Here is a 16,072-nt window from a genome sequence, read left to right as displayed (position 1 = left end):
TTTTTAATTTGATATACAAGCATGTGTTTAGCTACATGTGTATATATGTATACTTATACATACATATACACATCTACTATGATATCTAATTTTTCTTCCTTCAGAGATTCTACAAAATAGAAAACTCAATGAATGGTCAAGAGAACTGTAAAATCCCAGCTACAGGAAACTTCTGACAGTTATATTTTTATACTCCTACATTTTTCACAAGGCACACTTCTAAAACAAGTTCAACAAACTCTGCCAGATATAGTTCATCCTGTAAGCGCCATACTGTCCCAGTCTCTACCGGGGAAAGAAAAGAGATCTTACAAGGTCCTTTCAATTAAATGTTCAAAAAATAAATTTATTCTGTATATTCTATCCCAAAGATAAAAAATAAAGTTTCTGGTTTATGTGGTTTTTTTCTTTTTCCTTTTTTAAAGTCACAAATAGGCAAGAGGGACTGGGGATATAGTTCATTTGGTAGAGTGCTTGCTTTACATGTACAAAGCCCTGCATTCAATCCCTAGCGCCTCCCCCCACCCCACCCCCCAAAAATGGCAAGTAAAAGCCCATCTAACCCAGTGTCATCAAAAAAAAAAAAAAAAAGAAAAAGAAAGAAAGAAAGAAAAAAACAAAAACCCCTGAATGCTATGACAGAAATATCCTATATTTGTTCTTTGTAATACAATAACTATTAGGTTCACATGTCTTCTTTAAATTAGCTTAAAAATTTAGTTCCTCAGTCTTACTAGTCACATTTCAAAATTCTCAACAGTCACATGTGGTAAATAGTTAAGGATCAACCCTAGTAAGAGCCCTCATACATACCTCATTTAAAATGCTATTGATAATCGTGTAGATGAACCCAATGCCAGCCACTGCCACAAGACACAGCAGAAACAAGTAGGCATCTCTGTAGAGTTTAAAATCAGTTGGTTTGGGATACAATATGGAACGAACAAGCTGTCCTTTGGAAGTACTAAATCCTTTCCCCCACGAAAAAAAAAACAAAGAAAGAAAGAAAAAAATTAAAATTACTTACATTGTTTTATACAGAAATAACAATTATCTCCCAGAACAGAATGTCATTTTAAACATTCAACAGGTATCAAACATGCTAAAATATGCAAGAGATGTATTTTCTACCTGTTCGAACTACTATGGCTTTGACGAGCTCTCCAGTGTAGAAACGAGTCTGAATAACAGTTGTCCCACAAAACAAAGTGTGTCGTTTATGTGTTTCTGGACTATATATTTCCTCACCCATTCCTTTTATATCCACTGAAGGATTTGGCAAATTAGTCTTTGTTACTGGAACACTTTCTCCTATTTAAAAAAAATCATAAATTATTAAATTAAATGAAAGCACACACAGAATTAGTACCAAACATAAAAACCTTAAATTGTGAAATACTATAAATACTAGAGTACTGCTTACAATAGTTGTTAAGAATTACAGCTGAATTAATTAGCCTTTTTTCTCTGAACTTTGTCACCTAGATATGAAGTTTTGTCTCCCATACAAATTCCAGAAAGAGATCTGTGACTAAAAGGTAGTATTTGTCTATATGTGGAAATGATAGTGCTATCGAGTTTCAAATAATTTTGAAGATGACCAGGGTAGTTGCAATACCCTAGCACCTGTTCTTATACCCCTAACAATGGAACTAGAAAGCACTGTTACCTCAAATACCCTATAATAATGAATACCCACGGCTAGCCAACCCCTACATTCTCTCTCTCTCAAACACACACACACACACACACACGTAAGGAAAAGGCATCTGGGCAAGGGAGATAAAAATAAGGAGTTTGGGGGTTATCCCAAGCAATCACAAACAGCCAAATTCTTTTCAAAATTTAGTTCTCTGTACCATTTATATCATTTGGTTCAAAGGAGGCACTGTATATTAAAGCGTATATGTGATTGTGTATTTTAATACAAAACTCTAGTTTCCTAAGGTTATATAGGAAACATCTTCTTGTCAAACTGACTACATTCACATATTTAAAAAGATATAAATATCTACCTTCAGATTATGGTCTGGAGGTAGTCTACTTTTTAAAAAGTCTATTTTTCCCTAGTTTAGCAAAAATATAAATCATTATGTATTCGCATTTTTTACACAACAAACAGGAAGGCAAATATGTTATGTTTTCTGTAGGCAAAGGACTTTTCTTCTTTCCTTACTATAAACCATTTCCTTATGTCAAAAAATAGCAAGAGATGGGGCTGGGATGTGGCTCAGTGGTACAGTGTTTGCCTAGCATGCATGAGGCACTGGATTTGACCTCAGCACCACACAAATGTAAAATAAAGTGTGCACCTAAAACTAAAAAATAAATATTTTAAAAAAAATAGCAAGAGACAGGCCAACACACATAGCCAATACCAGCATGGTTATTTAGGATCACAGCTAAGTATTTTGCAGAATTTGGTCTGCGCACATTTATGAGTAAAAGACATACATGACAGTTAATTTTAAAAGTTTAAACAGTTAACTATTTAATGTCAGGATCAGTTATAAACCATTGATACAATTTTATTGGTTTAGTTTAACTCACCTGTTAACATGCTTTCATTTACAATGCAAGTACCATTAATAAGTACTGCATCACAAGGCATGACTGTTCCATTTAAAGGAATGACCATCACATCTCCTGGCACAAGGTCTGTAGAAAATATCTCTTCTATTTCTGAATTTTAAGAAAGAAAAATCTGAAAAGAATATCCTTCAACTTGAAATAAAAGCAGGGCTAACAAATCAATGATTCATTCAAAGGTCTCCTGATCTTAGTGTTAACACAAAAATACTCATAAATCCAATGTTTTGAGAAATAGGATTAAACCAACAAAGCATGGGTGTGTCAGTTTGTCTCCTGACAGGATAAACTGTACGTGATGACAAGTGCCTGAGAATACACTTTAACATTCATGACACCTGTGAATGATCACTTTTAGCTATAACATATCCATCCACCCATCTCAGAAAATAAACACAATGCATCTATACAGAAGAGTCACTGAAATAGGTCAAACTCGAATTTCTATTGACATGAAAACATTAAGAATTCAGCATATTTTAAAGAGTATTTTTATAATATTCTTCTATGTGTGGTATGTGTGAAATATACAGCATTTGAAAATTTGCACATGAAAGATATATCCATAGACTATTTCTGAATACCAGTTCCAGTATTATTTTTATACTATTTATAACCCTAATGTCTCACAGCCCTCAATATTCTTTAGTCTTTTTACATATTATTTTAAATATGACTAAATTTATTAAATAAATTAAGCATTATAACATTTTACCTAGTGTATTATTTCCTTGAAAATCTAAATTAGCTAAACACTTTTTAAAAAGATCTTCCAAAGGACAAGAGATTTTTCTTGAGTCACCTAATATTTAAGCAATCTCTGTTCCTCTTACTTCTTCATTTCCCAGCTCCCCAGATTTAATACTGAGTCACATTAGTTTGAATACAAAGATAGGTGAGGAAAAACACTATTGTTTTGCAATATTAGTCTATATGACAAATACTTCTCTCTCTAAAAGAGGATATAGTTTAAATTTTGATTAAACAACTTTTAAAGAATGATATTGAATTCATTTTTTATAATAAAAGCCTTATTTTAAAACCATGACCTTTGGCAGGTGTTATGGTGCACGCCTGTAATCCCAGCAGCTCAGGAGGCTGCAGAAGGAAAGATTGCAAGTTCAAAGCCAGCCTCAGCAATTTAGAGGCCCTAAGCAACTCAGGGAGACCTTGTCTCCAAATAAAAAAGCAAATGGATTGTGACTCAGTGGTTAACAGTTCGATCCCTGGTACAAAAAAAATAAAAATAAGACTTTATTTTTCTTAAAGCTTTAGCACTACTTAAAATTTCGTTCTATTCAGTGTACCATAAAACATTAGGACCACACAAAGGAGTCCTTCAATGGCTTGCTGTTGGATTGAGTTCAAATTCCTTAACATGCCTTGCCCATCATCCACTTACTATATGTGCTACACTGATTTTCTTTCAGCTCTTATAATGACCACACAATTTGCAATTTCTGGCCTTTAGGCACTTAGAATCTTCTTCTCTCCCTCTCTGTCCTTCACTTTACCAATTTCTCATCTTATTTGGCCAATTCAAATAGTCACCACTTAAAACCACTTCCTCAAAGAAACTATCCCTGATACCTTCAGTAAATGACCTCTAGGTATCATGGCATTTATCACACTATGTGTGTGACTTGTGTGTGTGTGTTGCTAGGGATCAAACAAAGGGCCTAACACATGCTAAGCAAGCACTCTACATCTGATCTATGCCCCCATTCTTTTTGTTTTGAAACAAGTTCTCACTAAGTTGCCCAAGCTGTCCTCAAACTTGTAATTCTCCTGCCTCAGCCCGAGTCCTTGGGATTACAAGTGTGCACCATTACACCTGGCACACTTGTCACACCTTATTGTTACTGTTTAACATCTGTCTTTCCAAGAAGACTAAATCCCTAGAGCGCACAGTGCCTACACTACACTACCTTTTTGTATTGTAGAAAAAGAAAATTTAAATTTTACATAAATGAAGGAATTAGATACAAACTCAGGAATCCAAACACATATTTTTACCTCTTTTAAAAAACAAATGTATATGTATAATTTGGATTTACTTTACACTTTAGCACTTAATGGTCATTTTTTAAAAATTCTTAACTGTCACCTGAAATACCTACCTTCATTTACTCTACAAACTGAAACTCTCACAGTGCTGTGAGCTGCCACCATGTCATGCAACATAACATATTGCTGAAAGAGGAAAAGAAATTTAAAACAGCCAATATAAATCAACTTCTAAATACACTAGAAAGAATGCTAAAATATAACGTACATTAATGATAAATAGGTAGTACTCCACCTTTATAAAAATGTCAAGAATCAGTGATTGAAGGATCATTAACTTTTTTCTCTCAAACAAAAAAAGAAGTACTCTGCAATAGTTCTGAAAATAGTGGTGGGACTGGGGTTGTGGCTCAGTGGTAGAGCACTTACCTTACCTTGCACATATGAGGCACTGAGTTCAATCCTCAGCACCATGTAAAGATAAAAAAGGTACTATGCCCATCTACAACTAAAACTATTAAAAAGAAAAAAAAGAAAGAAAGAAAATAGTGGAACCAGCCTTTCAGTATTCCACTCTGTGACAAGCAACTAGATTTCCCATAGTCAAGTGGTAGGTAATCTAATTTTAAAACAAATCTAGCTTCCCTAACCTTAAAAAAAAAAAAAAAAAAAAGCACAAGGGCTTATAAATCCATTAAACTAAAATAATGACTATTGAGTATTCATTTTGTATCAAATACTATTCCATACCTTTATAGGGTTATCACAAAATACAAATATAGTTCTAAAACCATAAATTTTGACTCACCTTTCTAATGGAATATAGGGAGCTGACAATTGATACTATGGACATAATCACAATGGCTAGAGCATAGTAATAGTATTCATCAGTGCTCCACAGTATAACACTGAACAGCTGGAAAATGTAAAATGGATTGAGAACCTAAAAAAAAATATATATTTTTTGAAAGGTAAATTGAATGACATATTTACAACCATGTAGATTCTCAACCTTAACTAGATATATGGGATAAACTCTGTAGTAGCCTAGGGCAACATGTGTTACTCTAAAGAGTAGGACAGTATATTAGTATGTTCTTTCTTTCTTTCTAAACTGGGAATTAAACCAACCCAGAGACTCTTTTACTAGAAATATGTTTACAGCCCTTTTTAATTTTCAGATAGGATCTTGCTAAGTTGCCCAGGCTGGTTTTGAACTTACAATTCTCCTGCCTCAGCCTCCTGAGTAGTTGGGATTATAGGTATGGAATACATATGGCTGTATATGCTTGTTTACCAAGAAATTACTAGAATTTGGCCTGATTTAAATGATTTGCTTAGAAAAAGCTAAAGTATATGAACAGTTGTTCTGCATTCTGCTTCAGTAATAAAATACATTTGTTTTCAATAATTAATATGCTCTGGACTAATAAAAGATAAATAAAGGTATTGTGCCCATCTACAAGTAAAAAATTATTTTTAAAAAAGAAAGAAAATAGTGGAACCAGCCTTTCAGTATTTGTAAAGATACAAAACTTTTATCAAATGGAACAAATCTACTTATGTCAAAAGGTCAAAGTTCAAAGGGAAAACAAATAGGAGATACTGGTTAAACTATTCTTATTTCTTAAAGGAAATTAAGGATTAAATCCTGAATAAAAATAAAATAAGGGAGCCCTGACAATAAAATTCATTTAACCAAATTTCATGGTACTTTATCAATTTCATTAATAACCTCTCTGATGTCTTAACACTGATTCTATACTTTTTAAAGCACTTTCATTATATACAGTTCCACTTTACTCAAAACCATGAGATATTTAGAAAGAACTTATTCTAATTTTGTAGATAAAAAAAACAGCAGAGAAAATGCTTTCAAAGCCAGAAAAAAATAAGGCAGGCAAGTCTTCCTCTGCTGGTTAGTCTGTAACCCCTGCCTTGACATGCCCATTATCTTTTATTCATGCTTCTAATGGCACAAACAAACCCTCATCACAATAACCACTAACATGGTTCTTCCCAGAATACAGTGCAAGTTCCTCAAGATCAAGCATCATACATGTCATGTGCTGATTTTCAAAGTTCTGGTACAATGCTTAATCTCCAATAATGTACCATGAAATACCATGTGAAGAAAACAGACAATTTTTCCTTAAAAAGGAAGAAAGTTATTACATCTGTAACATAAGATTTACATGTGCAACTTTTTGAAAATTTAAAAAAGGGAAGGAGACCCTTAGGGTTATACAAAATTACATACAAGAGGAAGTGAGGGGAAAGGGAAAAAGAATACAAGGGGGAGAAATGAATTACAGTAGAGGGGGTAGAGAGACAAGAGGGGAGGGGAGGGGACGGGAGGGGGGATAGTAGAGGATAGGAAAGGCAGCAGAATACAACAGACATGAGTATGTCAATAAGTAAATCAGTGGAAGTGTAACTGATGTGACTCTGCAATCTGTATACGGGGTAAAAATGGGAGTTCATAACCCACTTGAATCAAAGTGTGAAATATGATATATCAAGAACTATGTAATGTTCTGAACAACCAATAAAAAAAAATAAAAAAATAAAAAACTCAATAAAAACAGAATTAAACAAAATAAAAAATTCATACCCCAAATTCTTCTCCACCAAGGTTTTTCCATTGTAAAATGGCAAGCAAAGTTAGCAAACAGAAACCAAGAATATTCTATTGCTTAATTGTGACTCTTTCTTAATAGACAAATTCACTGATCACAAATATTGAGTTCTATACGGTCTTACCTCTTTAATTAGAAGCTTGAAAACAGAAGGCACTTTCACAGTAATTTCATTTACACCATAAAGCAATTTTCTGTAAGAGGAAAACAGAATTAATAGTATTACACTGTATCATGAAATAACAGTATATTTTAGGAAAGATTGCATTAGATAAGATTCAACCACAGACTGTTCTTAAATTTATGTTTTTAAAAAACATGCTTTTACAATTAAAATTCTCTATGAAAAAAATTCTCTACCTACTGTATTTAAATCAAAGATGTCAATTCTGGATAACTGTTTCATTTCATTATTCAAATCTTACATGTGAGTTGATAATAATCCCACAAGTCAATAATCAATAAGCAAAAGGATCTCTTCTCCATCCTTGAACAAAGTTTGAATTACAATTTTTATAAGAGATTAAATAAATTTAAGGAATCCTATATTATTCCTCTAATAAGAATATTGTACTGAGTATTTATTTCAAAACATTGTACATCTGACTTATAAGGAAAAAATATTTTTTAAATGTTCCTTAAATCCTTCTAGATAATTCCTTATAGTACCTTCTATATAATAATTTTGCATTTTATAGGAAAGTGTAAGTCTGACTGATTTTTTTTGTTCCAACTCTTTGAAAAAAAATGCTACACAAATACAATAAAATTTCTATTATGATCTGAAAATGGCATTTATCTAAAATAAGCAATATGCATACTTCACAAATATAAGTATAAAATATACAATATGTATATTTCTTGCTTTAATAGAATAACATGAAAGAGTAGGACTCTCATTTTACAAATTTCCTTGTGTAAATCTGAAAATATATTTCAGAAAATCTAAGATGTTATCCTTTTACAAGATACACCACTATTTTATATATGATCAAGAAAGATAAATCTTCTGTCAAGCAAAAGATGACAAACAGCTACATTGAATGGCTCAATTTTAGAGATATTAAAATGGGAAAAAATGAGCACCTTAGAATTGAGGAAATACTGTAGAACTTTGGGTACATCAACTTCAACATCAGCTTTAACATTTTTATAATTCTTAAAACTGAGACAGTTTTACTCAAATGAAATATAAGTTAAGTTCTCAACAACTAGTCTGTAGTATTTAAACACCTGTTAATATGTACTACAAGGCAAAGGACCGAGTGTGTGTGTGTATTTTTCTAAGTTTAAAAATTTTGAGAACAGATCTAACTTTAGTTGGATAAAAATTACCTGCAGGCATGCATCTCTTTTGTCAATCCCACACCATGTTTTTCATAAATTGATGTACAAGAAACACCTTCATCCAGCCCCCTAAATAAATCCAAAGTATTCACTGTAAACAAAGTTTAAAATATCCAAATTTCTTAATGTCTCATTTTTCTACATGGCTGAAAGTGTAACTTCCTTATAATCTTCTTAGAAATGCTTACCATAAATTTAGAAACGAAAATTAAAAATCTCAAAATCTTAACATAAATAATTATGAATGGTCTAAAACATAACAAATAAGTTAATCAATGCATTTCTCACATAAGATGACTCTAAATTCTTGTTTATGTAACACCATTATCCTTTTAAGGCTATGCAAAAGCTATAAGAGTCAATAATAAAAGATTAAGATTAAGCATAACTGACTTGAGAATCTAAACTAAAGATTAAATTATTTTTACTTTCTATTTGTAGTTTCTCCTTTATACTTTTAGCATCAAACTAAGAAATCCTATTCACAGACTATCATCTTCAGAAAGGCATCAATTCAAATCCTTCCCTGAGCTAAATAATGCATAGGTTAGAAGTACAGAATTTATGAGTCAGATAATGTCTAAAATCTGTAAAAATCTTAAGTGGGACCCAACTAACATTTAATTTTCCCCAAAATGTCTTATTTATGTTTATTTTAACTAAGATATAAGCACAGTACTCCACAGCAAACAGAATCTTACATATGTTCAATTTCGATCCATTTCCACTTTCTTAAAAGTTATATGTGCATGTGAGTATGCACACACATATGCTCACTCACATGCTGGGGATGAAACTCAAGGTCTTATACATGCTAGGCAAGTGCTCTATGACTGAACTATACCTATGAGTCCCTCCATCAGTCCTTAGGAGGTTAAGACAGGAGGATCACTTGAGCTCAAGCCAGCCTGGGCAAAAATAAATTTTAAGGTATTACTCCAATGTATGCTACCCAAGATAACACGTCTGACAACATTTCATTCTTTATCCAAATAGTAAAATTAAATTTCTATTTCTGTACATTAGTACGGTCCTCAAGTACAACTGGATGGGACTGTCAACAAATCAGAAAGTAATAATTCAGATCCTCTAATTAAATTATAGCGGGCTACATAAGCTGCTCAGAGGTAGAATGCCTGCTTAGCAGGTTCAAGACCCTAGGTTCAATTCCCAGCACCACCTACATGAATAAATCTATTTTAAACAAGCTATTAGACATAATTTTTTAAAAAAATCACTTTGAGATGAAAATCAAAAGACTTCAGACTTGGGAATACTTTGGTATCATACTGCTTCTAACCTTTATGTAAATTTTACCCAATACAAGTTACAGGTAGAGATTTAAAAAAAAAAAAAAAAAATTACTGAGTCTTCAAAAACACTGGGGGGAACTGGGAATGGTGGTGTATGCCCATAATCCCAGTGGCTTAGAAGGCTGAGAAAAGAGGATCTCAAGTTCAAAGCCAGACTCTGCAACCCAAATGAGGCACTGAGTAACTATGTGAGACCCTGTCTCAAAATAAAACATAAAAGGGCTGGGGATGTGGCTAAGTAGTTAAGCACACTGGGTTCAATTACTGGTTTAAAAAAAAAAAAAAAAAAAACTACAGAAGTTGTTAATGAACAAATGAATAAAAGTTATGCAATAAAAATCCCTTCAATTCTATGTAAAATTACAATAGATTCTTTTCTACTTAGAACATTTTCAAAAAATTCTTAATATAGTCCAAAAAAAGAAAGATACTTACTTTAAGAAATCAAAATTGCGAATGGTATCATTCCAGAAATATCTTACACTATGGTGGGTGAAATAACGAATCTGTAGAACATACATAAATGTTACATCAAAGCATATCATCATTTGTTGTAACATGTAATTTTTTTTTTAAGAAACACCTAAACTGTTACATTTAGTGATAGGTATTTTATTTTATATGCATATAAATTTATCTCAAGCAATAACAAAATATGTATCCTATAAGTTACATAGGATAGCACAAAATATTCACAATTCTAGTCTATAAAGAAATTTGGACACTAGATCACAATACCTGTTGTGTCTGAGTCTGTGAATATTTACTCATCTCATGCCTATTCTCTTCAGCAGGATTCTCAGTTAAATGAACTGCATGGCCATTTGAAATCTTATCAGTTACAGATTTTGGATTTGAAAATGGATGATTTTCCAGAGAAAGAAAACGAATTTTTGCACAAAACCACATTCTGAATTCATCCTTAGAAGAAAGGGAAAAAGAGTCAATTATGTATATTATATGACTGCCTGTGTTTTTAATTTCCATTTTGTACATACTTACTCACCTCTAATTAAGAAAGCATAATTTCTCCTCCTGCTTCCCCAACCCAAAGGGTCCCAAACCCATGCTGGGGATTGAACCCAGAGCTATTTAAACATTGAGCAATATCCCCAAGCTTTTTTTTTTTTTAATCTGTCTGTCTGTTTCTTTCTTTCATTACTTATTGGTACTAGGGATTGAACCCAGGGATGTTTTACTGAGCTATATCCCTAGTTCTTTTTATTTGAGATGGGGGTCTTACTAAGTTTCTGAAAGTCTCACTAAATTCCTGAGGCTTCCCTGAAACTTGCAATCCTCCTGCCTCAGCCTCCCAAGTTGCCAGGATTATGTGTATGCACCATGGTACCTGGCAAAAAAACATAATTTCCTGTTCACTAAATGTTAAACTACAAGAAGATGAATAAATTCAAACATGAAGTATATTTCATTGCTCACGAATTTTATGACACATTTCACCAGTACAAACATCAATATACTCCATGAAAGATCACAACTAATTCCTTAATCTACTCACGAATCTGTACATGAGCATTAGAAACTAAAACCTTTTTTAAAATGCTTCAAATTAGGATAAAAACAAACAAACCAACCAAAATAGTCTGAGATAAAGCAGCATCACACAGTAGATAAGCAGCTGGCCTACTAAATGAGAAACAGCCCAGAGAGTCCTAAAGGACCAGACTAGTTTCTAATCTCTTGGGGCATCAAGAGCTATGAAAGAAGGGGAGAAACCTGACCATTTTAAAGATTCCTTTAAATTCTAATCACTCTAATAATATTCACTTTAAAAACAGATACTTTAGAAATACCATACTCAAAATTCATTATATTCTGGAAGCTCCCCCTAATGTTCCATTCGTGCATGGTTTTGAACAAAGTAAATACAAAACCATTATTTTATTCCTCAAATAAGCAGCTATCAGTCAATATATGGACTTACAGTAGTCCTCAGGAGCACCACTTCACAGTCTTTAACTGCAGCTCTGATACAAGTTGCTTTCACCCGCCACTCAGGCATCCAGTACAGGAGGAGGAGAAGAAATCCACCAGTACAAATCACTCCTAAAGAAACTATGGCAAGCTTCCAGCGACACAAATTATAACCATAAATCTCCTGTATGGACACAATGATCAGATGATTAATTATCAAATTATACAGCAGACAAATGAATTAAAAAATGCTTTTTCACCCCAAGCACATATTTTGTCACATAAATAGTAAATATTTTCTCAATCAATAATTTATATTTTGTTCCTGACAAGTTTATGAATAAAATTAACTAATTTTAAAGTTAAATTGCCTATTTATAATTTATGGCATGGTATTTGATGTTTAATAAGTTCTTTTCCACTGACACAGTATATTCATAGTAAGTATATTTTATTATAATTTTTATAAGTCTTAATAATTCTTCAAGTATTCACATTGTTATGAGGTAGTTTATTTACAGAAAAGTTACAAAAATGAGAGTTCCTGTGTCAACTTCACCCTAATATTAACATCTTGATACATTTGTCAAAACCAAAAGATTAACACTGCTATATTACTATTAACTAAACTCAACATTAGAATTTCAAGTTTTTCCACTAACATCTTATTCCTATTCCAGGACATAATCCAGAATATCACACTGCATCTAGATAAGGTAGGTTTTAATTTTTTCCCAAGTAATTTGATGTCTCAGTAACACTGTAATTGGATAAACTAGACCCCTAACTAAAATTATTTTAAATATTACCATTAAAACAGAAACACAAATGCACACATACACAGGGGTTGCCAGGCAAGTGTAAATAGGTCCTCAGCAAATTAAAATGCTGAGGACCTATTTACACTTAAAATTTCAAATAAGCAACAAATAACTTTGCTGGTCCCATGCAACATTCTGGGTATATGTAATACTAAAGGTTTATTTCTTGATTATCTGAAATTTACATATAATAGAAAAATTTATATCTTATCTAGCATATTTCCACTTGCACTTCACCAAAGAGTTGAGAAGTTCATTTTTTGTTCTGTTTTGTTTGTGGTGCCGGGATTGAACTTGGGGATAACAGCTCAATTGTAGAGCGCTTGCACATTAAGCAAGTGCTCTACAATTTAGCTGCTATCTCCAGCATGAAAAATTGTTTTGTTTTGGTTTGGGTTTTTTGTTTGTTTGTTTTTGGATATCAGGTACTGAACCCAAGGGCACTTAACCACTAAGCCACACTCCCAGACCTTTTTAATTTTTGAGACAGGGTCTCACTAAGTTGCTCAAAGCCTCACTAAATTGCTGAGGCTAGTTTTGAACTCTCAATCCTCCCAAGCCACTGGGATTTTAGGCGTGCACCACCACATGCAGCTAAAGTTGGGTTTTCCTGTTTGTTTTGTTTTTATGAAGTTGATTTTTAAATTTTAAAATCGAAATTACAAATCTTCATTTGGAGTTATATTTAAACATTAGTTAATGTAGCAAATCAAATCACCAAATGTAAAAAGCATACTTCTTTTCCCAAGTTTGAGCAGCTCACAGGTTTAAAAAAAAAAAAAGGAATTATACTAAAAACAACAAATATAGATATTACATAATACCAACTGAAGAACATGATGAGGAAAGAAACTCACTGATTTAGATTTGTTTCATAACTGTACTTTTCTACTCCTTAGAATAATAAATGGAAGAGATTACTTCTTTATATTTCGCAAGTAAATCATGAAAGGTGGTTACCATTTCATCTTCTTGACCCTGGTTGATAGTCTTCCTTTCTTCTTTGTCCATATCTACAGTGCTTTGAAAGGTCTTATGCTTCACAACAACTGAAGAACTGACAGAAAGAAAGAAAAGAATGTCAGTGAACTATTTTTAATCTTAGTAGACTTTACTCTATCAAGTTTCTACTATACCATCAAAGCATTCTAAAAAAGCCAGGCACAGTGTGCATGCTTATAATCTGAGTGGCTCAGGAGGCACTGCAAGTTCAAGGCTACTGCAGCAATTTATCCAGGCCCTAAGGAAATTAGGGAGACCTGTCTAAAAATTAAAAAAAAATAAATAAGAAAGGGCTAGGGATGTGGCTCAGTGATTAAGCGCCGCGGGTTCAATTTCTGGTACACCTTCCCCGCCCCCCCCTCCAAAAAAAACATTCTAAAATACTTTGAAAGAATTTAAATACCTCCAAAGCAATGATGAACACCTGCTGATGGGGGATTTCTTGTAATACATGGCATTAAAGTTCAACTGATCTCCTAGTCATTAAAATGCTAGCTGGTTCTAATGACAGTTCCAATGGTATTTCAGTTTGTGAACCTGCCTTATTTAATATCATCAAATTCAGTATGTCATTAGTTAATTTATTTAAAATTCAGAGAGCAATTACACAGAATCTTCTTTGTGCAATCCCCAGAAACAGGACTAGGGATGTAGCTCAGTGGCAGAGTAATGTTACCTAGTATGCATGAAACGTTGAATTTAATCCCCAGTAGTGCAAGAAATAAATAAGTAAATAAATAAAAGCAAAAGTTCATCCCCTGGATTCAGAAAAGTAGCCTACTTTAACCACCTTGAGCTAAAATACTTCACAGAACTAAATTTTATTTCTTAAACTATTGTCAAGTAATGTACCAATTTTAAAAACTACCCAAAACTTCTCACAGGTTATTAATCACCTAACAAATATTTGCTGGGCATCTATTACACAAATGGGAATTACTGGCCAAGAGTCAACTGCTAGGGTAGCCATATTCCTACTGGAAAGCACTCAGTTGACTCCCCTGTCAAATTCCAAGTCTACAAAGCAAACTTGTGATTATTTCTGACTATCCATGAAACTTGTCAGGCAAGAAAACTCACTGAGCCTACTGATACATTTTTCCGTTTATCTACAAATCAAATGGTAGATACACAGCTACACGTTCGTTTTCTGTATCCCATGGTTACAAAACCCTCTAGCTATTATTAACATGGCTTACCTATCATTGCTAAAATTACCATTGCTAATTACAACAATAGCATCAAAAATACTTGAAAAAAACCATTGCTAATTACAACAATAGCATCAAAAATACTTGAAAAAAAATTGGATCTGTACTGAACATGTACAGACTTTGAATCATTTTTCATTAAACAATACAGCATAACAACTATTTATATAACATTTGTACTGCGTTAGCTATTGTAAGTGATCTAGACGTGATATGAGGTATACAAGAGAATATGCATGGGTTAAATGCAGATACTTTTCCCATTTAATTGATAAAACACTATTTGATATAAGGGTTTGAGCATTCTCATATTTTGGTATCTGACAGGAATCCTGGAAGCAAACCCCCACAGAGATCAGTTATATTTAAATGTTTTAACTCGTAATATGGTACAAACTGAAAAACAGAAACAAAAACTCTTTAGCATCCAGGCTCATCTTTACAGAACACAGTGGGACTATTTCCCGCCCCCCATTTCAGATTCTATATTTGACTACTACTCTATTCATTATAAAGCAGGTTTGACACATGTTAGGAACTCAAAACACCTGTCTGAATAAATGACCTGAAGAAGACATTTGTACTAAGATAACAAACGTTATTTGTTTCTTATATGATACAAATTGCCAAATAAAAGCCAAATGCAGAATTTTAAAATAATCCCCTAATACAACTGTTGAAACCTCATTAACCAAATAATAAAAATATCAGACCTGGTGCCACACTAGAAAAGGAGACATTGTAAAGACCCAACTTCTCCAAAGTAAGTCACATAATTACACAAAACTCTATTGGCAAGCCAGTTAAGAATTTCTTCTCAATCTAGGACACTGTGTGGCCCCTAAAACATTCTACTAAAGGTGTTCCACTACAGTAACAGTGACCCATCAAATCAATATGACCTGAAGTGGCAGTTATTCTCAAAGTCTATGCCTGCTGCTGTAGACCATGGAAAAATTAAGTGAGCCCAACTTCTTTTCTCTGTGAAAAAGATCAATAGTCACTATCTAAATGTGTAGGGTATAGTCCAATATCACACATGTCAACCTTCAAAGGATAAGACAAAAGCCCTCTTTTCCAACACTGTTCTCACTAAAGGATACTGTACTAGGATGGGGTCCTTCTGGGGTCATTTTTGATAGCCAATTTTGATCCTCATTTCCCACTTCCACCACCTTTATATGTTTCCTGAGGAAAGGAATTGAATTTTT

General features: G+C 33.0%; 1 protein-coding gene across 4 annotated transcripts in view; it reads right to left on the bottom strand.

Moving 5' to 3' along the window:
* ATP13A3 (ATPase 13A3) overlaps positions 1 to 16,072 on the bottom strand; it is a 78,119-nt gene that overhangs the window by 39,831 nt on the left and 22,216 nt on the right. For 2 of the 4 annotated variants that reach the window (XM_081300935.1, XM_081300937.1), the window contains exons 3-13: positions 13,609 to 13,705; positions 11,838 to 12,011; positions 10,634 to 10,816; positions 10,331 to 10,401; positions 8,571 to 8,651; positions 7,360 to 7,429; positions 5,405 to 5,539; positions 4,710 to 4,782; positions 2,551 to 2,682; positions 1,132 to 1,311; positions 814 to 971 (exon numbers count right to left, since the gene is read on the bottom strand). In XM_081300935.1, coding sequence (XP_081157061.1) covers positions 814 to 971; positions 1,132 to 1,311; positions 2,551 to 2,682; positions 4,710 to 4,782; positions 5,405 to 5,539; positions 7,360 to 7,429; positions 8,571 to 8,651; positions 10,331 to 10,401; positions 10,634 to 10,816; positions 11,838 to 12,011; positions 13,609 to 13,659 — 1,308 coding nt within the window. In that variant the 5' untranslated portion in view covers positions 13,660 to 13,705. The remainder of the gene's footprint in view (positions 1 to 813; positions 972 to 1,131; positions 1,312 to 2,550; positions 2,683 to 4,709; positions 4,783 to 5,404; positions 5,540 to 7,359; positions 7,430 to 8,570; positions 8,652 to 10,330; positions 10,402 to 10,633; positions 10,817 to 11,837; positions 12,012 to 13,608; positions 13,706 to 16,072) is intronic. The other 2 variants (XM_081300936.1, XM_081300938.1) reach the window with 2 other exon arrangements.

Source organism: Spermophilus citellus (assembly GCF_964194105.1).
Source record: "Spermophilus citellus genome assembly, chromosome: 7".
Classification (NCBI taxonomy): domain Eukaryota; kingdom Metazoa; phylum Chordata; class Mammalia; order Rodentia; family Sciuridae; genus Spermophilus; species Spermophilus citellus.
Note: the sequence above shows the minus strand (reverse complement) of the source record. Positions and strands in the feature narration are given on the sequence as shown.